General features: G+C 42.1%; 5 protein-coding genes across 5 annotated transcripts; 3 read left to right on the top strand and 2 right to left on the bottom strand.

The window, feature by feature from the left end:
• Positions 1-45: 45 nt before the first annotated feature.
• MONOS_6939 (uncharacterized protein) lies at positions 46-3,271 on the top strand (the record flags this gene model as incomplete). The annotated part of the gene is made up of 3 exons (XM_067877218.1): positions 46-369; positions 416-465; positions 517-3,271. The coding sequence occupies exons 1-3, from the start codon at positions 193-195 to the stop codon at positions 3,269-3,271; spliced, it is 2,982 nt and encodes a 993-aa protein (XP_067730641.1). The 5' UTR covers positions 46-192.
• Positions 3,272-3,429: 158 nt separating this feature from the next.
• Positions 3,430-6,834, top strand: MONOS_6938 (3',5'-cyclic-AMP phosphodiesterase; the record flags this gene model as incomplete). Its single annotated transcript, XM_067877217.1, has 2 exons — positions 3,430-3,562; positions 3,627-6,834. 2 exons carry the CDS (start codon positions 3,430-3,432, stop codon positions 6,431-6,433), a joined length of 2,940 nt encoding a protein of 979 aa, XP_067730640.1. The 3' UTR covers positions 6,434-6,834.
• MONOS_6937 (gamma-tubulin complex component 2) lies at positions 6,777-9,373 on the bottom strand (the record flags this gene model as incomplete). The annotated part of the gene is made up of 9 exons (XM_067877216.1): positions 6,777-6,957; positions 7,031-7,333; positions 7,439-7,531; positions 7,606-7,760; positions 7,853-8,352; positions 8,474-8,653; positions 8,730-8,853; positions 8,944-9,080; positions 9,258-9,373. 9 exons carry the CDS (start codon positions 9,371-9,373, stop codon positions 6,880-6,882), a joined length of 1,686 nt encoding a protein of 561 aa, XP_067730639.1. The 3' UTR covers positions 6,777-6,879.
• A 921-nt stretch (positions 9,374-10,294) lies between these two features.
• On the bottom strand, positions 10,295-15,951 carry MONOS_6936 (putative flagellar associated protein; the record flags this gene model as incomplete). The annotated part of the gene is made up of 8 exons (XM_067877215.1): positions 10,295-10,833; positions 10,958-11,612; positions 11,739-11,960; positions 12,125-13,456; positions 13,559-13,773; positions 13,908-14,832; positions 14,902-15,770; positions 15,826-15,951. 8 exons carry the CDS (start codon positions 15,949-15,951, stop codon positions 10,441-10,443), a joined length of 4,737 nt encoding a protein of 1,578 aa, XP_067730638.1. The 3' UTR covers positions 10,295-10,440.
• A 629-nt stretch (positions 15,952-16,580) lies between these two features.
• On the top strand, positions 16,581-20,120 carry MONOS_6935 (putative Transmembrane protein 16H; the record flags this gene model as incomplete). Its single annotated transcript, XM_067877214.1, has 5 exons — positions 16,581-16,604; positions 16,666-16,767; positions 16,823-16,990; positions 17,042-19,870; positions 19,953-20,120. The coding sequence occupies 5 exons, from the start codon at positions 16,581-16,583 to the stop codon at positions 20,118-20,120; spliced, it is 3,291 nt and encodes a 1,096-aa protein (XP_067730637.1).
• Between the last annotated feature and the right edge of the window lie 110 nt (positions 20,121-20,230).

Below are 20,230 nucleotides of genomic sequence, written 5' to 3'. Positions count from 1 at the left end.
TTTATACGCAATAAAAAGCAAATGAAGCGGTTATTGCCCCCATAAGAATAAAAAATCTTTCTAAGAAAAATAATTAAAAATTCGTTCGTCCGATTATTAACATTGAGATATGAAATTGAAATGAAACAAGTGAAATTTCGTTTTTCCTGAAAAAGAAAAATCAGATCAAGTTTCAAAAATCTTTTTCATCTAATGTCGGATGAGAGCGAAGAAGAGTCTTCGTACGAGGAAAGCGAAGATGAAAGCGAAGAAGTACGCAAGGAAAATGAATTATTGAAAAGAAAACTTGACGAACTGAAAGAAGATCATGAACTTGAGATGCAAGGCGTTTTGGATGTTGTTGAAAAAGTTACTCAAGATAAAAACAAGGTCCGCTCTATCCATTTTTTATTTCTGTTAATTTTCCATATTCTAGTTAAAAGATGAACTCACCGCGCAGATTACCCAACTTGAATCAGAAAAGAAGTATTAAATCAATATATTGTTTTTAATTTAAAAATGCATTATCGTTTTTAGAAAGATGAAGGAAAAAATTAGTCAACTGGAACAGGAGCTTCAAAAAATGAAGGAAAATGAAGTCAAACAAAATGCTACAGAAGAACTAATAGAAAATGATAGCAATTCTCAGAATGCCGAAAACATAACCCCAGCAAAAATTGAAAGATTATGTTTTCCAACGTTGGATAAACGATTTTCTCATCGTGAGCAGCAGAAGCTTTTCAAACTTCTTTCAGAGGAGAAAAGGCCACCTACTTTATTTGAAAGATGGAAGAGGGAGAAAGAAGAAGAAAAGAAGCAAGAAGCATATGCAAATATGGCTGCATCATCAAACTCTGTGTTTATTTCTCCGTTAAACACTTCTATTCAGTTATCACCAATACAGCTTTCTCCTCATCAGTCAAGAACACAAACACAGACATCTGCTATCTCATCTTCTCCATTCCGTTCATCACGCTCGCTGTCTCCTTCCTATGCAATCCCATCTGCACACCCCTCACCATCACGTACAATTTCACGTCTTCTGCATCATTCATCATCTCCATTTCGCTCAACACTTGATCTGCCTCCATCACTCGCGCAAAGCACTTCACAAACTCAAACACTTCCATTTCAAACAAATTCTTCTTCTCCAACTCCTCAGCCTTCCACATCACTCCTTGCAACACCTTCAAAATCTGAATCTAATAACCATTCTCAATGTAGCGATCCTCGAGATGCTGAAGATGGATTGATGAGCTCTACATCTGCACTTCAAACAGACACACTCACAAACATTGAAACTGGGATTTCGACTGAAGATAAAGAAACACTTCGACAATCAACTGATTCTAATATGGAAAATTCTTTATCAAATTCACAAAAGCTAAAAGAAACAAAAGATAAAAATTTTACTGAAGATGAAGCACAGAAAGAACCACACATCGATTGGTCATCTTCTCTTCAGAAGCTTCTTGCATCATTTAATGTGGATATTCCATTAACAAACGACAAACACAATGCAAATAGTGAAACAACAAAGGATAAGGTAAATAATAATGATGGCAATGACGATGACAATGATGATGAAAGAAAGAATAAAGTTGAGAATAGAAATATGAAAGAAATATCAAAGAGTCCTCAAAGGATTGATTTAGAAATAAAAGAACAAAATGCGGCAACAGAAAAAGAAAATGATCTAACATTCAATCAGAGAGAATGTGATAAAGAAATGAAAGAGAAGGAAGAAGAAGAAAATTTGGAGAAAAGCTCGTCAGATAAAGATGAAACACATTCAAATGATTATTCGCACAAAAGCGAAGATATTGATGGTTCATCTTTGTCACAGCGCAGATCATCTGAATCAAATGTTTCTGTATTTTCACTTCCATCTCTTTCCGATGAAGATGATGAAGAAGCTGAAGAAGATGAAGATTCTGCAAATCTCAAAACAAAAGAACCAAATGAAACATCATCAACTGAAGTTAAAAAAGAAAACACTGAGAATAAGTGTGAAGAAACAGATATTTCCAACAGATATCAAAAGAAGCAGAGCGATGAACAATCTTCAAGTCAGACAATAATAGACAAAGCAGAGCGAAACAGCCCAGAGACAAAACATTCAGATACAAAATCTGACCATCAAAGGGCATCTGCTACCCAACAAGTTGAAAACGAGCAAGAAGAAAATAAAGGGGCTGATGCACATATTTTGGACGAAGACAAAGAAGAAGCAGGGAAGCATACACACAAACAAAAGAGAAAGAAAAAAGAGCACAAAAGCAGACCACATCAATCACATCATCACCATCATCACAAACACACAACACGATCTCCTCAATCTCCACAATCTTCATCTCCTCCATCTAATTCACAGACTCAATTGCATTTGAATTTAGACGCTGTAAATCCAATCTTAGCAGAAGCAAACACAGAAGAGTCAAAGGAAAGAGAAGTAACAGATGAAACGAATACAAAGAATAAGGAGAACGATGCTTCATCTGTTCAAAAGGAAAACTCTGATAAAGCAACAGAATTATCCGAAGAGAAAGGAACAAAGCAAAAGGCAGAAGAAGAAGAAGGCGAAATCACATCTTCTCAGATCGAAGCAATAAAACCAGTAATTGTCAAGAAGAAAAAGAAGAAAAAGAAAAAAGAACAATCAACTTCTTCTGACAATACACAGACACCCGGAACGATTGACAATTCCACAATTGAACTTTTCGAGCCACCTTTAGTTTCACCACAACTTGTCTTTCCACCAGGTGGGAAAATTTCCTCCTCTTTTCATTCATCTCAGACAACATCTCAATCATTTCAGCAATTCAATCAATTCAGCAATTCACCAACACCATTTCATTCCTCTTTTCCTCCGCTGACTTCTACTCCTCCAAGGAGTTCATCTGTTTCTCGACTTATCATTCCCACAAAAACAAAAGAAGGAGATCAGCAAAAAGGCAGTTTGGACTCAGAATTAGACGATGCTTTTGATGAGAAGCCACATATTTTCCTGGACTTTTCGAGATCTCCATCAAGATCACCTGAAAGAAGAACTAAATCCACAACTCCTTCACAGAGAATCTATTCAAAGGCCAATTCTTCTCAAAATTATACACCTCGCAAAAATGTGACCTCGAAAACTCAACAACGATTCTTTACTCGGGCACGTTCAATTGAACAAAAAGAGCTTGAAAATGCAAGAAAACAGAATGAATCCAAGAAAACTCTTTCTTTCAACGAATTTAGTAAAGAATCAACACAAAGACGAGGGAGATCTGCTTCAAAACTTATTTAATCAAAGAAATCGAAAAGATTTTGTGCAGTTTCTAATTTTTATATTTTGATACTTTTCTGTTTTAAAATTTAATATTTACCAAAAAATTTAAAAAATAATAATATGAAGGGGCAATTTGATCATATCGATCAAGTTTATCAAAGAATCAGGGGTTATTTATGTCAGAAACAACAACTGATTCGGCAGCACTTAGTGATGCTGAAGAAATTTATAAAATGCCAATGCTTATTGTTGGAATGGAAAAATTAACAACACAAGCGGTCAACACGATTCTTTCTGGATCATATACTGGTTTATTTGAATGTCATTTTCGTTTTTGTTAATCATCCATCACTATTGCTTTTTTCTTTTCTAGTCGTTTGTGCAAAGAATGCAGAAGAAGCAATGAATATTCTTGCAACACAAGAAATTCATTTAGTTTTTGTATCTTTAAGTTTACAGGAGCAGAGCGGACTTGAGCTTCTCAAAACGATTAAAAATAGCTTCCCTGGGATGAATGTAATTATTGTTTCAATGAATGAAGGTATTGATTCCATGAGGCGTTGCTACAAAGAAGGAGCAGCCGATGTATTTCAAGTACCAATATCTGCAGAGATGGTTCGAGCACGTGTTGGAATTCTTTTACAGAATTCTCTTTTAAAGCGTAAGCTGACATATATGGGATACGAAAGAGATGCTGATGCAGAACAAAGAAAAAGTGATGTTAAAGCATTTCAAGAAATGATCCACAGAGTGGAGCAACTTACTGGTGAGGTTGAACAATCCGCGGATGACATAGCTTCACTCGAAGAGCTCATTAAACAAAAAGACGAAGAAATCGCAAAAGAAAAGCAAAAGTCTGCAAATTTTGCCAGACTTATTGTTGGAGCATTTTCGTCAAAGCCAAATGCTACACCTCAACCAGCAGAGGTACCTCTTTGCACAATAGCAGACTCCATTCCACCACCCGTAATGAAGGAAGCAAAGGACATGACACAGCGCATTTCACGAGCATCAGAAACACCAATTCAAACTTTGACACGCTCAGTGGCTGATATTGTTCGAGGCGATCAAAAGATGAAGCCAGCTGACTTGAAGAAAGCGCTGACGCAAATGGTCACTTCACTCTCAGCCGAAGACTTGTACAAGCCTCAGTTCAAGAAGCTCTTCAAAGAGTGCGGAGTGGATGACATGACACGACAGTGGATCATTGGAGAATTCCAGTCAGAAGAGAGGAGGAAGGCAACTGATCCTCGCCTTCTGGATCAAGTGGACTTTGCCTCAATGGGTGACACAAGCATGCTAAAGGACTGGGGATTCAACGTGTTCTCGTTCTCACACGACGCGCTGCTGTCCTTCATCGAAGGCATGTTCAACGAATTCGGGCTTCTGCAGCGATTCAAGATTGATCTGAAAGTTTTTCGCAATTTTCTTGTTGAGCTGCGCCAGTCATTCACACAGACTCCGTACCACAACTACACTCACGCCTTCGACACACTGCAGACAATCTTTCTTATTCTGACAAACACAAAAGTAACCAAATTCCTCACAAAACTGGACATTCTTGCGCTGTTTATTGGTGCTTTGTGTCAAGATATTGATCATCCTGGACTGAACAACTTGTACCAAGTCAATGCCCAGACACCACTCGCTCTGAACTACAACGATATTTCTGTTCTCGAGAACTTCCACGCCTCTCGTTGCTTTGCGCTGTTGGGGCGGACAGAGCTGCTGAAACAGCTGACATCGGAGGAATACATTGAGCTCCGGAGAAACGTGATCTCGGGGATTCTTGCAACAGACATGTCATCTCACTTCACCACACTGACTCGATTAGCTACTCACATCGAGACAAAGCCCTTCTCTCGCGACAGCCCCGATGACAGACAGCTGCTCATCTGCACTCTGCTTCATGCAGCCGATCTGAGCAACACATGCAAACAGTGGAGAATCTGCAAGCGATGGTCAGAACTGATGCAGGAGGAGTTTCTTCAGCAAGGAGACAAAGAAGTCGAACAAGACTTACCACGCTCACCGTACATGACAAGATCAAACTCCAACATCGCGAAGATGATGACAAACATGATTGACTATTGTGTGTATCCGCTCTTCTCCACACTCACCCGTATCTTCCCAGAGCTGCACATCTGCATAGTCAACCTCCAAGCCAACCGCCTGCAGTTCATGCAGTCTATTGACGAGCAGCGCATTCCAGAGATTCAGCTGGAGGATCCGATGCTAATAGCTGGCGATGGAGACAAAGAAGGCACAGACGATGAAGACTGGGCACGTGGAGATAGGCAGTTTGAGGACAGATCACTTCCAGTCGATGCAGAGGCAGATGAGTCGCTTGCAATGGCGCCCAGCGCCTCCAGTAGCTCCATCCCATCAAGCGCCAGTGGCACAATCTCTTCGGGTGTGTTTGAGAGATCGTCGCTGGAGCTAAAGAAAGGCTCAAAGCAATCAATGGGCAGCTCGTCTGGCTCGATGATGGTTGGCACGTCGGTGATTGAGATCGGCACATCGCTGTCTGACAGCTCCAACGTGCGCCAGCCACACTCCTCCATGCACAAAAAGCCGAGCAGCGGACCTGTTCCTCCAATCACCCCGCCAGCATCTGGACAAGTGAAGCCATCGCTCTATCAAATCTCTGTGCCAGAGTCGCCTCAGCCGCTGACACCGCTCGGCCGTTCGCCTTTCTCTCCTTCGTATTCGCAGCAGGTGCTTTCTGGTGGCACTCCACTCAGCAACGAGTCTCAGGACGAAGCTGACCAGTCAATGAGCTCTGCAAAACACCCAGGAATAACCACTCAGAAATCAGCACCAGTGAAAAAGCCTCCGATTCGGATGATTTCGTCTGGCAATTCCTCAACGTCGTCTATGCCAACGTATTCCGGCAGCGGAACACTGAACATGCAATCGCCTTCATCTGCCTCTTCGTCTATCAGCATGTCTTCTCAGATGACACACTCCTCTTCTTCCTCTGGCTCATCTGCCATTCCATCTACTCCTTCATCCTCATCAGGTGCCAAACGCACAAGGCCTGGTGTGATGACTGTGAATACGAGCCAGCCGCTCCACAAAACACTCTCTTCGCCTGGCTCTGTCGATGGAAGTCGCCCGAAACCAGCAACATCCTCAGGAAGAGGCACTGTGAGAGTGGTTTCTGTGAAAAAGCCTTAAAATCATTTTAATTTTTGTTTTGTTTTGTTTAATTATTTTTATAACGATATTCTTCGACTATGTTAACATTTTCCTTCTGTCTTTGCGTTTGAATGAAGGCATGTTTCTGCCCTGTTCAAATCTCTTTTGTTGCCAGTGCATATTTTGCTTCCATTTCGATGTTGTCACGTTGGATGGAATGCAAACACTTTTTGCTTTTTCGCAGTTACTAAACTTCTCAGTCTTTATTTTATCAGTCACAATCACAGCACTTCTCGTTATTTTTGTTTTCCGATCGATTTTTGTTTCTCCGATGATTTTCTTCTGCCAAATAGTGATTCATTTCACTGTGGCGGTTTTCTTACTTTTCATTTCATTCTTCATTTAATTACTTTTGAACAATGAAACCAGAAAATTTGAAATTTGAAATGAAGAAATAAAAATAAAAAATAAGCCAAATAAAATTTTCATTTCCTTTTTGGAATGAACCGTTCGTGAAGATCCAGAAACGTAACAAGATGAACAATTCCCATTTCCACAGCAGACTGAATATGTTCGAAAATATAAGTTAAAGAAAGAAATCTTTTAAATAAAAATCAGAATAACAAAAAGGCACACTAGTTTCAGCAACTCTCCCATGAGTTCATTTATGCGTGTGTTTATTTTCATCTCGCAATCCGCAATGATTTGGATGAATGTGGGATTGCTGTCCAGCGGAACAAGCTTTTCAATGGTCAAAGTTCTGATTGAGCGCGAGGCAATAATAGGGCGTGGAACAGACACACTCAAAAAGGCTTCTGATTGCGGCCTTCGGAGCGGATCGCGCTGTGCTGAGATGTCGGGAACGGTGTATGGTTTGGGATAGAACTCTTCCACTGCATCGCAGAAGGCAAGACATTGAGCTTCAATGGTTGTTAGAAGCTTACAGCAAAAGAAAAAAGATAAATAAATAAATGTTCCGAAGAAAGAATTCAAAAAACATGATAACAATTGAATTAAATATGTTGTTCAAAATGATAAACAAACTGTAATAACTGTCTGATTTGTCATTAATGAATCCTTCAAAATGTTATCAATGAAGTTTGTGTGCCTTTGAATAAGATCTTCAATTCGATCAGCCTAAACAAGAGACAAAATAATTTATAAAGATTGAAAAATTGTTAAGTGCTTTTACAGATTGTTGAATGACATACCGTTGCTATTCCTTTCATCAGCTCTTTCCAGGCTGGCTCAATCACTTGCTGTGTCGTGAAAAAGAGGATGTTTTGAATGAGATGCAGAAACGTTTGTCTCAACCGTTCGCAACGCCCAAACACGCTCATTGGCCCTCCAAAATCACTCTTGAGAACTTTAAAAAATATCAAACATTAAAAAACAAACAAAAAATACAAAAAATATTTGATAATTGAAAAACAAAAATGTTTATATAGCAAATCAAACCTTTTGTCATTTGCATCACTTTCCATATTCTGCAAAGTCTTCTTTCAACCATTTTCAGCAGGAAGATGTGTCTGAAAATCAGTTGATATTTTAAGAGAGATTTCAGATCGATAACAATGTTTAATGGAAATGACACGTTGTGTGTGAGTTCCAGTGCAGAAAAGCCAGATGGAGGATGGGAATCTGGTGGATGCAGTTGAAGCACAGCAACAGAAGGCGAGAGAGATGAAGAAGGAGATGAAGCACTTGATGATTGTGAAGGAGTTGACAGTGAAGGAAATGGTGCAGTGGATGATGATGGGGAGAGGGAATGAAGTGGAGTGTGAAGAGGAGGCGACAAGGAAGGAGAGGGCGAAGGTGTTGGTGATGTGGAAAGAGCAGGAGAGGGAGAGCGTCTGGATTGACTGGAAGAGGAAGAATGTGAATGACGTTCTCTTCGGATAGATGCTTCGTGGATGGCTTGAAGATGAGCTACGAATGGAGTATCACTCATGGCACACCTTCGAATTTGTGAAAGAATCAAAAGAAAGAAAGAAAGAAACAAGCGAACGAAAAATATGTGTTTCATAGAACATTTTCTTTTTGAAAACGAAAAGCACAATTCAGTGAAATACAGCACACCCGTAGTCTTCTCTGAAAGTCTCGTCGTCTGTTCCTGTTGAGCTCAATGCCACATCCAACATTGCCTCAAGACGAGGAATGCAGACAGCAGCTGCTGGCTTCTTCAGCTCAGACTCAGCCATATCTGCAAACAGCACAAAGAAGTCACCCTCTGCAAAAAGAAACGTTGATTTTAGAGATCTTCAAAATGAGAGTAATTTTGAAGAAAATTGTGATTTTTGATTGATAACTTAATAAACTGAATGTAAAGTCAAACTTTAATCTTTGTATAAGCCCTTTTTCTTTAACAATAATTTCAACGAGATCGCGAGAAGCTGAAGCAAAAGCCCTGTTTATCTGAGGAGAAAAAGAAGTCTGTGGAGAACGATATTCAAACTCTTCTGAGATAATGTGAACAATTCATTTACATCAAAAAACAACGATCAAAGAACAACTTTCAAAAGGAAGATGCAACAATACTGAAAACAAACCGTCCAATTCTCGCCGCATTTTCTTTCCCATTTTGATCATCGAATGAACATATTTTCCACACAAAAAGATCTTTTCGACATCTCCTTCCAGAATTTTTGGATAAATCTTCCTCTTTCTGAAACTTTTGTTCCACGTTCTAAAAATTTATATAAAATTGAGACAAATATAAGAAAGAATAAAAAAATGAATTTTAAGAGTTTTGTTGAAGAATATCTAAAAATAGTCAATTGAAATTTCTCAACTCATTCTTTCAAATATTCAAAATTTCTGTTTTCCTTTTTATCAATTTCTTGAAAGACACAACAGAACACACATATTCTCAATGTCAGTCTGTGCTGCATTCGCGAGAACAGAAGCATTGCATGGTTCGACCATAAATTCACGATATGGATCCTTTATGTTTCCGCCATAAATCCACTCCTTTAACATCGATAAATATGGAACAAAAGCATGTCTTGTGAGTTCAATCAACGTATCTCGCAACGATATGTCACTCTGCACAACTTCTCTTGTTTGAATAACGAGGATATTTAAAATGTGTGCCTTATTTTTCAAAAGGAAATGTTTTATCATATTTTAAAAGAATTCTTAGAATCATACTCCGAATGCTTTCTCGCTCTCAATGAGAGAAACTACCTTTTCGACTCCAGATAAGCAAGAAAATGATGGCTGAATTGCATTGTACAACAATTGAAGCGTTAAAAGTCCTTGAATATGTTGCGCTTCCAACTGAAGAACAAATTCACAATATTTCTGAAAAAAATTCAAATTTACAAAGGAAATGAAAAGCAAAGTAACACAAATCAAACTTTAAGAAGAGCATCAAGCGATGCGCAGAATGCTTCGCAAATCAATCCTGTGGCAGGTTTCTTCGAAAGAAGAGTTGTTCGAGAATCTTTGTCTGTATCTTCGTCAATGTTCAATCTTTCCTTCACAAATTGAGAAAGATGCATGTACGACAAAGCAAGTGGGATAATTCTTTCGCAATATGCGGAGATTGAAACATCTAATTTTAAAAATGCGTAAATTTGTCTAATTTTCTTAAAATCATTTTCAAACCAAGACTTGGATCAATTGAAGCTGAAGTTTTTCCTCCAACTGTTTGAAAAGAAATGTACTTTCCATTTATACCCTTTTGTTTTCAATTTTATTTTCATATAAAAAAATTATTTTAAATTTTAAAATTTCTGATTTAACAAAGAAGCACACAATCAGAACGTTTAAAAAATCTTCCAATATTTCTGACTCTTGAGTTATTGCAGGATATCCTTGCAATGCAATCTGTTCATCCATTATGGATGAAGAAATCAAAGAATTAAATTCAGATGAACCCATAGTCAAAATATTGTCAATTAAAATTGAATTGTTTATTGGAAGTGAGGAAATGGCGTTATACAACATGCGATTATAAAAATTAAAATCAAGTAAGCGTAAAGGTGACTTGAAGATAAAAATTGGAAAGAGGAAGAATCAGCAAATGATGTGAATTAGAAATATCAACGTTTTCCACCACCAAATCTGGAGACTGGCGTTGCCATTGTTGTGACTTGGGTGCCCTCAGGAGCAGGCATCCTTATCATCCCTCTGCATCTGTCTATGATATCCTCTTTGATTTTTGGGTAATCTGGGAACTTCTCCAGCACCTGCTTGCACACATCAATTGCATCCATTGATCTTCCTCCCTTCATGTAGTTGAATGCCAATCGATAGCCCAGTCCAGCGTCTGTCCTCTCGCGCAGCTTCCACGCCACTTCATAGTGCTCTGCAGCTGACACGTACGACTGCTCTCTCTCAAGCACAAGCCCAAGTAGAGAGTGGGCCTTTGCAGATGATTTGTTCAGAGCTAAGCATCTGCCACAATATTCTTCAGCAATATCATACTTCTTTTTCTGAAATTCACAAATAATCGAAAGATAAGATTTGTTTAAGAATTGAAAAAAAAAAGAAAAAGGAAAAAGAAAATAACAATTGTTGATTAATGAACAATCAATATCAAAATTCTTTCATTCATACATCCACAAATATCTCCGATAGCATCAGATAAGCCCTTTCAAACTCCTCAAACAGCGACGGCGTGGGAGTGATCGCAGCAATCTCCTTCAGAAGTGTCTTTGTCGTGGTTGCATCGCCTGCTCTGTTTCTGTAGTGTGCAAGTGCCAACAGCACAGGTACTGTCTCTGATATCGGCGCCTCTGCGGCGTGTGAGAAGCGCTCGAGCTGCTGCAGCAGGCCATCCAAATCTCGCTGTGCATCGCTCCAGCCAGGCGCAGGGGCACTCGCGCCTCTTCCGCCGGTGCTGCCTGTCAGCCCGCCGAAGAACGCACTCGACAGCACATAGAACTCCATCACGTCCATGTCCAGCCACCCGTTCTCGCTCGCCATCCCCTTCCGCTTCTTCGCGCCATCTCTTTCTTCCCCTCTCTCTCCGTTCATCGACTGCTTCAGCACCTCCTTCGCCTCTCTGATCAGCGCACGGGCTGTGCCCAGCGCATCCTCCTCGTCTCGCGACAGGCGCGGCGCAGGGCGGGCAGCAGCTTCGGAGGCATTGCGCTCCAATTCGAAGTTGAGGAAGACGCGGACCATTTGAGAGACAGCTGCCACACCCCATTCAGAGTCACGGCGGCACAGGTTGAAGTGCTCAATGGCTGCGGAGTAGTTGTAGCGATATCTGAAATTTTTTAAGGACGAATATTTATTTATTTATTTATTTATTTATAATTGAATTCAATAAAAATAAATGAAATTTATGATTATAAAATTAGTTATCATAGAATGATTCCTGTAATTCCAATACCTTTCATAGCATCCAATGCAGAAGTGCAGCCCAGGGGCGATGCTTCCGCTGAGTTTTTTGCTTTCTCTTGTGGCGTCTTCAATCAGCTGGGGCACATCGTCCAGTCGGCCTGCTCTGTGGAGAAGCTGAATGGTCTTGTGGAGTGCAGAGAAATGAAGAGGATTCTGCTTCAAAAGAGACAGGAAACGAGTAGAGGTGGAGGAGAATTCACGCTTTTGGAATCTGAGTTGAAAAAAATGTTTGAAACAAAAATTGTTTAAAAAGATATGAATGAAAGTGTTCAAAAGAACATACCAAAATGGAAAAACGAATAATTCAAATTTCAAAAAAAAAAAAAAAAAAAAAAAAAAAAAAACTTTTCAACCAAAAATTCCATCAAATCACACTTTATATCAGCCAGCATCAGCAGTGCCTCTTCATTATTCTGCTTCAGCCTCAGCAGATGTTCACAGCGCTGTTCACACTCGTCCAAGTTGTTCCCATCGAGTGACAGTCTTGCAAGTGACAGAAGCGCCTCTTCGTTGTTCTCTTCGTAGTTGAGCACGTCCCGCAGCATCCGAATCGCCTGCTCTTTCTCCCCTTGTAATGACAAGATATCTGCCTTTGCTGAACACAACACTGCCATCACGTGCCTCTCCTGCTGCAGCAGATCTGCCCCTGTCATCATCATCATTCCCCCTGCCCCTCCTACCCCTGATGCTACAGGCACCGAAGACACAGAAATCGTGCGCAGATGCTCCAAAAGCGCATTCTGCTGCATCAGCGCCCTGTCAAGATCGACAATCGCCTGCGACACGCTGTTCCCTGCGCGGTGGATGCAGCACAGCATGTACAGATCAGCTACTGAGTTCTGCGTCAGCTCCACAGAAATATTCTCTCTTCCCCCTCCTCTCCCGTCTGCCTTCGACCCTTCTCCTGCAATCACCCCTGTTGATGTGCCACTTCCCCCTCTCCCGCTCGCTGCCAGCTCGCGCGCCTTCTTCATCCCGCTCACCATCACCTCCTCTGCCAATGAGTAGTTCTTCAGCTTCATCTGCAGACTCGCCAGCTCTCTCCTCAAAGGACCCGATGCTGGGTGCTTCTGCACCACATCCTCGTAAAATGCAATGGCCTTCTTGAAATAGTGCAGCGAGATCAGAACTCGCCCGATCTTCGAGCACAGCGCCTCTTCATTCAGCCCAATGGCACCCAGGTCTTCCTGTGCAGCAGCGGCGATGTTGTCTGCCTGAGAGACAGAAGTGGAGTGGATTCTTTGTTGCACATCGCTCATGTCATCGTCGTCTTCTCCAATGAAATCTTCATCGTCATCGTCATCATCATCTGGATTGACTCCATCAAAGTCATCGTCCATCTCCTCCTCCACCAGCTCTTCGACTTCCTCGTCTGGCTTGTCGAAGTCATCTGAATGCACAATCCTCTTCCTCACCACCATCTGCGTCCGCTTCTGCCCTGGCAGTGCAATATGTGTGACTGCAGACACCGCTTTCCCATCTTTCCTTCTCTTTGCCCCCTCTTTCATCATCCTCCTCCCCATCCGCTCTGCCTGCTGTGCATCTGCCCCGCCCTGCAGCTGCTTCAGTGCCAACATCAGCGAGTCAAGTGCCTTCTCCACATCGCCCACTCGCAGCAAGGCATCTCCTAACTGAACAAGTGCAGCACACGATCCTTTTCGAGAGGAGGAGGCGGAAAGAGCGCGATGAACAGAGAGGAATCCTTCTCTGTTTGGAAGGAGAATAAAAGAAAGTATTAAAGAAACAGCCAAATAATGAAATTCAATCATTTGATAAATAATAAAAGAGAAAGAAAAAACTCATCCACACTTATCTCCCTTGTGCACGAGCAGCACGTCAGCCAGCTTCATCTGTGCCTGTCTGTATGAAGGATTGTCCTTAGGAATCGACTGCAGGAGGCCGATGCAGGACGAAATGTCGCCTTTCATCAGAAGCGCATTAGCAGTTGCCAAAGTGATGGTGATCTCTTCTGGGGTGGATTGGAGCTCCACTCGCGCTTCTTCCAAATAGCGGAAGCATTCACTCTGAATGATAAATGAGGTGTTTTTGATGAGGAAATAAGCAAATAGCATTTTAAATAAAAAATAAAAACAATACAAATTGGATTATTCAAAGAATAAATTAAATAAAAATGTCAATATCAAAATAAATTTCATGCCCATTCCCCTTTCCTCGCATGGAAGTTCGCCAGTTCTGTGTAAAGCACTGCCTTGTCTGATGCCTCCACCTGTACATCTCCTCCTTCTCTCCTCGTCTTCCCTTCGAGTGCTCCGCCCATCCCAGTCGATCTGAACCCTGCCATGTTCAGTGTCGACAGAAGCAGCTGTTTCCCTTCCTCAGCTGCAGACTGAACAGATGAAGCAGACGCAGACGCAGAAGAAGAGGCAGAAACACCGATTGGAGCACTCCTCAACAGCAGCTGCCCACTCAGAATGCGATACGACGGCTCATCTCTGATAGCAAAGTTGCGTGCCATCGCCTCTTCCATCCGCTGCTTGGCTCCGTCGATGTCGCCAGACTCCATCGCGATCCGCGCTAATAGCATAGACGCCTCAACAAACCCGCTCTCAATCTTTTCGCCACCAAATCCTGCTTTCCCTCCAAGTTTTCCTGCACTTTTCCCTTTCCCTCCACTTCTTCCTCCTCTTCCTCTCCCTCCTCTCACGTCTTTCTCTTCCACATCATCCAAATCCACTTCCTCTTCCTCCAAGCACGTCAGCAGCACTTTCTGTGCCTCTGCAAACTTACCGCACAAATAGCACACTTTACCGAGTAAGAAAAGAGCGTTGCGGAATCTGGGTGCATGTGCGGTGAGCATCCTCAGCACAGCCGCCAAGCGAGAGAGAATTGGAGGTGGTGTGTTGTCCTGCGGAATGGGCTGTGAGGAAAGATGGGTGAGGATTGTGCGGGCGATGCGAATGAGGACAGCAGGATCGAGTAAAGAAAAGAACTGAGGAGAAGGAGGGACAGATGAGATGGAGAAAGTGGCTGCGGAGATGTTGCTGCGGTAGTGGGAGATGTGAGGGAAGACGGGAGTCAGCTGATGTACAAGCGCTTGGTTGAGCACATGAAGGCATTTGCTTCTGCAATTTCATATCAAAAATAACAATTATAAATTTTAATGTTTTATGTGATTGACGTGAATGTCACACCTGTCTTTCTCCTTTTCCCACAGATATCTCGCATGCAAGTAGAGTGGAACAGCTGCCATCTCCGACGCGTCGTGTGTGTCCAAATAGAACTGCAGCTGGTCTCCAGCGTCTTCTGTGTTGCCCTTCTCAATCATGCACCAGATCGTCCCGCAGAGTGCATCCACATCGCTCGCATTTGCTTCGAGCGCCTGCGAAAATAGCGAAGACGCCCAGTTCGCATCACCCGAGTACAACGCAGCCCTGCCCATCTCATTCAGAAACGCTGCCACATTCACACCGGCGCCTGGCAGCATGGCCTGAAAAGATGGAAGAAGGCGCTGGCAGCCGCTCAGAATCTCCTGTAGGACGGGCTGGCTGCTGTGGCTGAGCGAAATCAGAGGGCGGATGATCGAGGCGAGTGTGTGTGGGGCGAGCTGATGTGTCTGCTGGAATGCATTGAAGAGCTCGCTGATATAGCGGACGGTGGAGCGGTCGTTGGGCGCGTGGGTGAGGAAGTAGAGGCAAACTGTGGAGAGCGCTGGGATGCAGCTGGGGTCGTTGCGCAAGATCTCCTGTGCCTCATCGAGGGAATGGCTCCACTCAGTCACATTCATCGAGAGGCGCATCCGCTCGATGTAAACAGGAAGGAATGTCCGAAGCTTCACGCTTGCTTGTGAGAGGATGTTAGTTGCCTCGTTAAACAGCTTTTCTTTGATATAGATTTGCACCAAGCAAAGCATGGCATCTTCATTTTGCTCCCTTTCCCACATCTGTTTCAATATTTCCTGAGTATCTCCAAATAGACTCGTTCCTTCTGTTCTATTTTCGCTTGCAATGCACCATCCTTCGAGAAGGGTAGCAGCTTTCGAGGTTGGATTCTTTTGCCTCGCCTAGAAAAACAAAATAATGAAAGAAAAAATCCTTCAAGCAAGAAAACTCATTCACCTTTATTGAGTATTCCTTTGCCCTATCCAGCTTATTCAGAAGGAAACACAGCATTCCACCAAGTGCGAATGCTTCGTCATTGCACTTTGTTTCAGTTGTTCGAATTGTTTCTTCAATATCATTCATTAGCTTTTGCCCTAAAAAAATTTCTGTAAATTTTTTCATAAAATATTATTTTTACAACCTCTTGATTCTGCATGTGATTGAAGCTCTTCAACAAGTAAGCAAGCAGCAAGTCTTGTTTTCTCGAAATTTGCCAATTTTATAAGCATGTTGTTTGCTTCAATGAAAACGCCTTGCTGTGACAAAACAAAAGCCTTCCAAAAATTTAGAACTGGATCGTTTTGTCCACTTCGTGTGACCTCTTCAATCAACACATTTGCGGTTCCATATAATCCATTTCGCAAATAATACAAAATCTGTGCCAACTGATGTGATAATGAATCTGACATGTTTTCTATTTCGCAAACAGATTAAATATTTCAATTGGAAACACTAATAATTATATTATAAATCAGACATACTTATTTAGAGTTGAAAATCTAATTTCAAAAACGTTGAATTTCAACGATCACATAACCCTCAAATTTTTAATCGGACAACTGTTTATATTTAAATTTTAAATAAATACGGTTATTTATACATAGGATGTTGATTAAAATCGATGTGAATATGAATGTGGTAAGTTTGATCTTTCCGGATATTGAGCAAAATACGCGTACACAGACAGTGAATATTTGCGATTTTGTTCTTTTATGTCTGAAATTTTCGTTAAAGAAGTATGTGATAGATTTAACATCATTTTGTATGATTACTCGTTTGTAAAAACGTTTTAATTAGGGTTGGCTTAATGTTTATGCACCCGCATCTTCTTCGAGTTCAAAACAATGGACTGTTCTTAAAAATGATAGAATAGTTCATTATAAAGATGAGAAAATGGAGGTATCGTACCATTGTAGTAGAATGTGAATTTTTTTATATTTATGATTTTTTTAAGCGACCCTTATTAACTGTGCTTTTAATTGATGTGAAAGAAATCATACTAGATCCAAAAGATGGAGTCATCACATGTATTGTGAGCAAATCGTTTCATAAGATGAAAGCGAAAAACGACGAAGAAAGAGATTCATGGATGGACAGTCTTACGAAGACTTGGAACAATATAGTATGTTTTTGATTGAATTGAATTGATTATACGAATTGTTGACTTATTCAGATGAAAAATGCAAATGCAATCAGAAAAAAGCAAGATGAAGCAGCCACGCTTATCCAAAAAACTTGGAAGGGGCACGTTACTCGTAAGCATTGGGTTCCAATTATTACGACTCACATGGCGCGATGGAAAGCAGCAGTTACTATACAGCGAGCATATCGAAGACATTTAAAACGAAAAAGAAATGCACATTTTGTTGATGGTGATGGAAAAATTAGGAAAAAATTTGAGTTGATGGATCTTGTGAATGCTGTGAAAAATCACAGACAAAAGCTTCAAGTTATTGATTATGTTATGGTTTTTGAGAATTATGACAAAATGAGTTCTTCCTCTTCCTCGACATCTTCGTCCACATCTTCTGTGAAAAAGAAGCCGAATTCAAAAGGAAGTTATAACTCTGAAGGAGATGGGACAGAGAAAAAGCATGTTGAGCAACAGCTGTTAGTTAAGCAGCGAACGCCGCAAAACAAGAAAGAGGAAGAGAAAAAGAAGAGGAAAGGGAAGAAGGCGCGCATAGAAGACGACGATGATATTGTGGAGGACGAGTTTATGTCGAAAGGGCGGAAGCGGAAGACGAAGAAGAAGCCAGCACCGAAGCGAGTGAAGTATGTTGTGAATGAAGCGTCTGCCGCTGAGGAAGGCGTAGCTGATCAGCTGGAGCAGAACATGGTGTATGGCGACTGGTCAGACCTCGAAGAGGCAGAAAGCGAGGACGAAGAGACGAGCGGGTGCTGCTTTGCAAGCCATCTGATTTCGAGGCCTGTGGAAGAGAAGATCAAAGTGAAAGAGCTGATCTTCCAGAAGATGAAGGAGAGAGAGATTATCTTCGAGGAGCACCTGTCGAAGGATGAGAAGAAGACGATCGTGTACATCTCAGCCACGTTTGAAGCGCTGTGTGCTGAGGCCGAGGTGAAAGGGTTCAAGAAGCTGCTGAAACCAGAGTGTGTCGAAGTCGAAGGCTGCGACATGGTCGAGTTTGTGGATCATCAGCGCAACCGCTTCCAGGGCATCGAAGACCAGGACTCGTTCTTCTTTCCCTCTGAGCGGAAGAAGCTTGTCTATGACATTATGACAGACATCGAGGTGATGCAGCACGAGAAGCTGGGCAAGCTGCGGTATGGCGACTATCTCATCCCTCGTGCACTGGAGATGAAGTACATCGTTGCATTGTATCCTGTCCATGAGAAGGAAGTTCTGAAGACACTCCGCAAAAACTGGCTGAAGTCGGCACGCTTCCCGCCGACGGAGATGATTGCACGTTATTTTGGTGAGAAGATCGCACTGTTCTTCTGTTTCACTGGTTTCTACTCCAAATGGATGCTTTACTTGGCAATCATCGGAATCGTCGCCTTTGTCATCCAGATGATCGACAAGACGGGGCAGATTGAAGCACTTGCAGGGACCATCTTCTCGTTCATTGTGTGTGTGTGGTCAGCTCTGTTCACCAAGTTCTGGAAGCGGCTGGAGTCGAAGAAGACATACGAGTGGAACACATTCAACTTCAAAGAGTCCGAAAAGATCCGCCCTTCATTTGAAGGGACTATCCAGCACTCGCCCATCACTGGCAAGAACGAGCGGTTTTATCCGTCCCGCCTGCGGATGATGAAGTACTTTGTGACGCTGCCGCTGTCTGCGCTGATGCTGCTGGTGGCAGTTGCCATCATTCTCCTTCTGACAATCTTCGAGCCAGACATCCTTGCATACTTCCGCTCGCTGTCAAACGTGCCGTTTGTGGTGTTCATTTTGGAGCTGGTGCCTTCCATTCTGAATGCTGTCGTGTCCATCCTGTTCTCGTACATCTACCAGTTCATGGCAGTCTCTATGAACAAGTGGGAGAACTATCGCACTCAATCTGACTACGACAACTTCTTTGTGTACCGTATTGTCTTCTTCCGTCTGCTGAACACGTATTTCTCTCTGTTCTTCCTCACATTCGGCTTCAACCCGTTCTCAGACGACCAAAACAGGCGGCGCTATACATCACTGCGGACACGTTTGATAACAATGTTTGCGATCTACTTTGTGAAGACACAGGCATCGCAGACGCTGCTGCCGATGGCGCTGTGGCTGCTGACGAGCACATCGAGATGGGTGAAAAAGAGAAACTACAAAAAGAAGAAGGCAATTGTTACTCAATTGGAGAGGGAGATACAGATGGCAAAAGAAAGCGCAGAGAAGTCGAAGAAGGCGAAGAAAGGGAAGAAGAAGAAGAGTTCTTCTTCTTCGTCGTCTTCTTCATCTGCTGCTGGCAAAAAGACGAAGAAGCCAACAGCCCGTTTAGTCTCACCGCAGCAGGTGGAGAAGCTGCGCAGGTGCAAAGCAGATCTTGCGGCAGAAGAGAAGAAGATGGCGAAGATGCCGACGTCCATCGAGCAAGAGATGGGGATGAAGATCTACTCAACGTTTGAGCCGTACCAAGATCTGGCAATGCAGTTTGGCTACACCACGCTTTTCTCCCCTGCTTTCCCAATTGCACCGCTCATCTCTTTCATTGGAAACCAGCTTGCCCTGCGTGCCGAAGCGATCAAGCTGTGTTATGTCTGCCAGCGGCCGATTCCGATGTCTGCAGCGAACATCGGGTCGTTCATGAATGTGCTGGAGATTCTGTCGTGGCTGTCTGTGCTGACGAACATTGGGATGATCTTCTTCCACTTTCGAGAGGAGATATGGCTGGTGCTGATGAAGGACACGCCGCTGACGGAGATGATGATGATGATACAGATCATCATCTTCTTCGCCATTGAGAACGTGTTTCTGCTGGTCAAAGGACTCATCACCATTCTCATCCCAAACATCACCACAAGCGTCAAAAACGCTATAAAGAAAGATGAGGTGTGTATTTCTATTTATTTATTTATTTATTTATTTATTTATTTATTTATTTATTTATTTGTGTTGAATAATATCTGAATAGTATGCGAGAAGAGACATTCTTGCCAATTTGAAGGCACGTGAGAGAGAAAATCGGATGAAAGAGCAATATCGCGCAGAGCTGGCAAACTTTAGGTCGAAAGAAGAAGAGAAAAGAAAGGCAAAAGTGCTGGAGCTCAAGAATCAGCTGGAGAAAAAGGACAACGAGTGATAAATGTGTTCAATAGATTTCCGTCGGTTAAATATGTATAACTAGAATTTGAAGGAACACTTGTTTATTTCATTCTCATTGTAGGTGCTATGTCGAGAGTAAATAGAGAG

Source organism: Monocercomonoides exilis (assembly GCF_001643675.1).
Source record: "Monocercomonoides exilis strain PA203 chromosome Unknown scaffold13-1861174, whole genome shotgun sequence".
Taxonomy (NCBI): Eukaryota; Preaxostyla; order Oxymonadida; family Polymastigidae; genus Monocercomonoides; species Monocercomonoides exilis.
The sequence above is the reverse complement of the archived record's forward strand: the minus strand, read 5'-3'. Positions and strand labels throughout refer to the sequence as shown.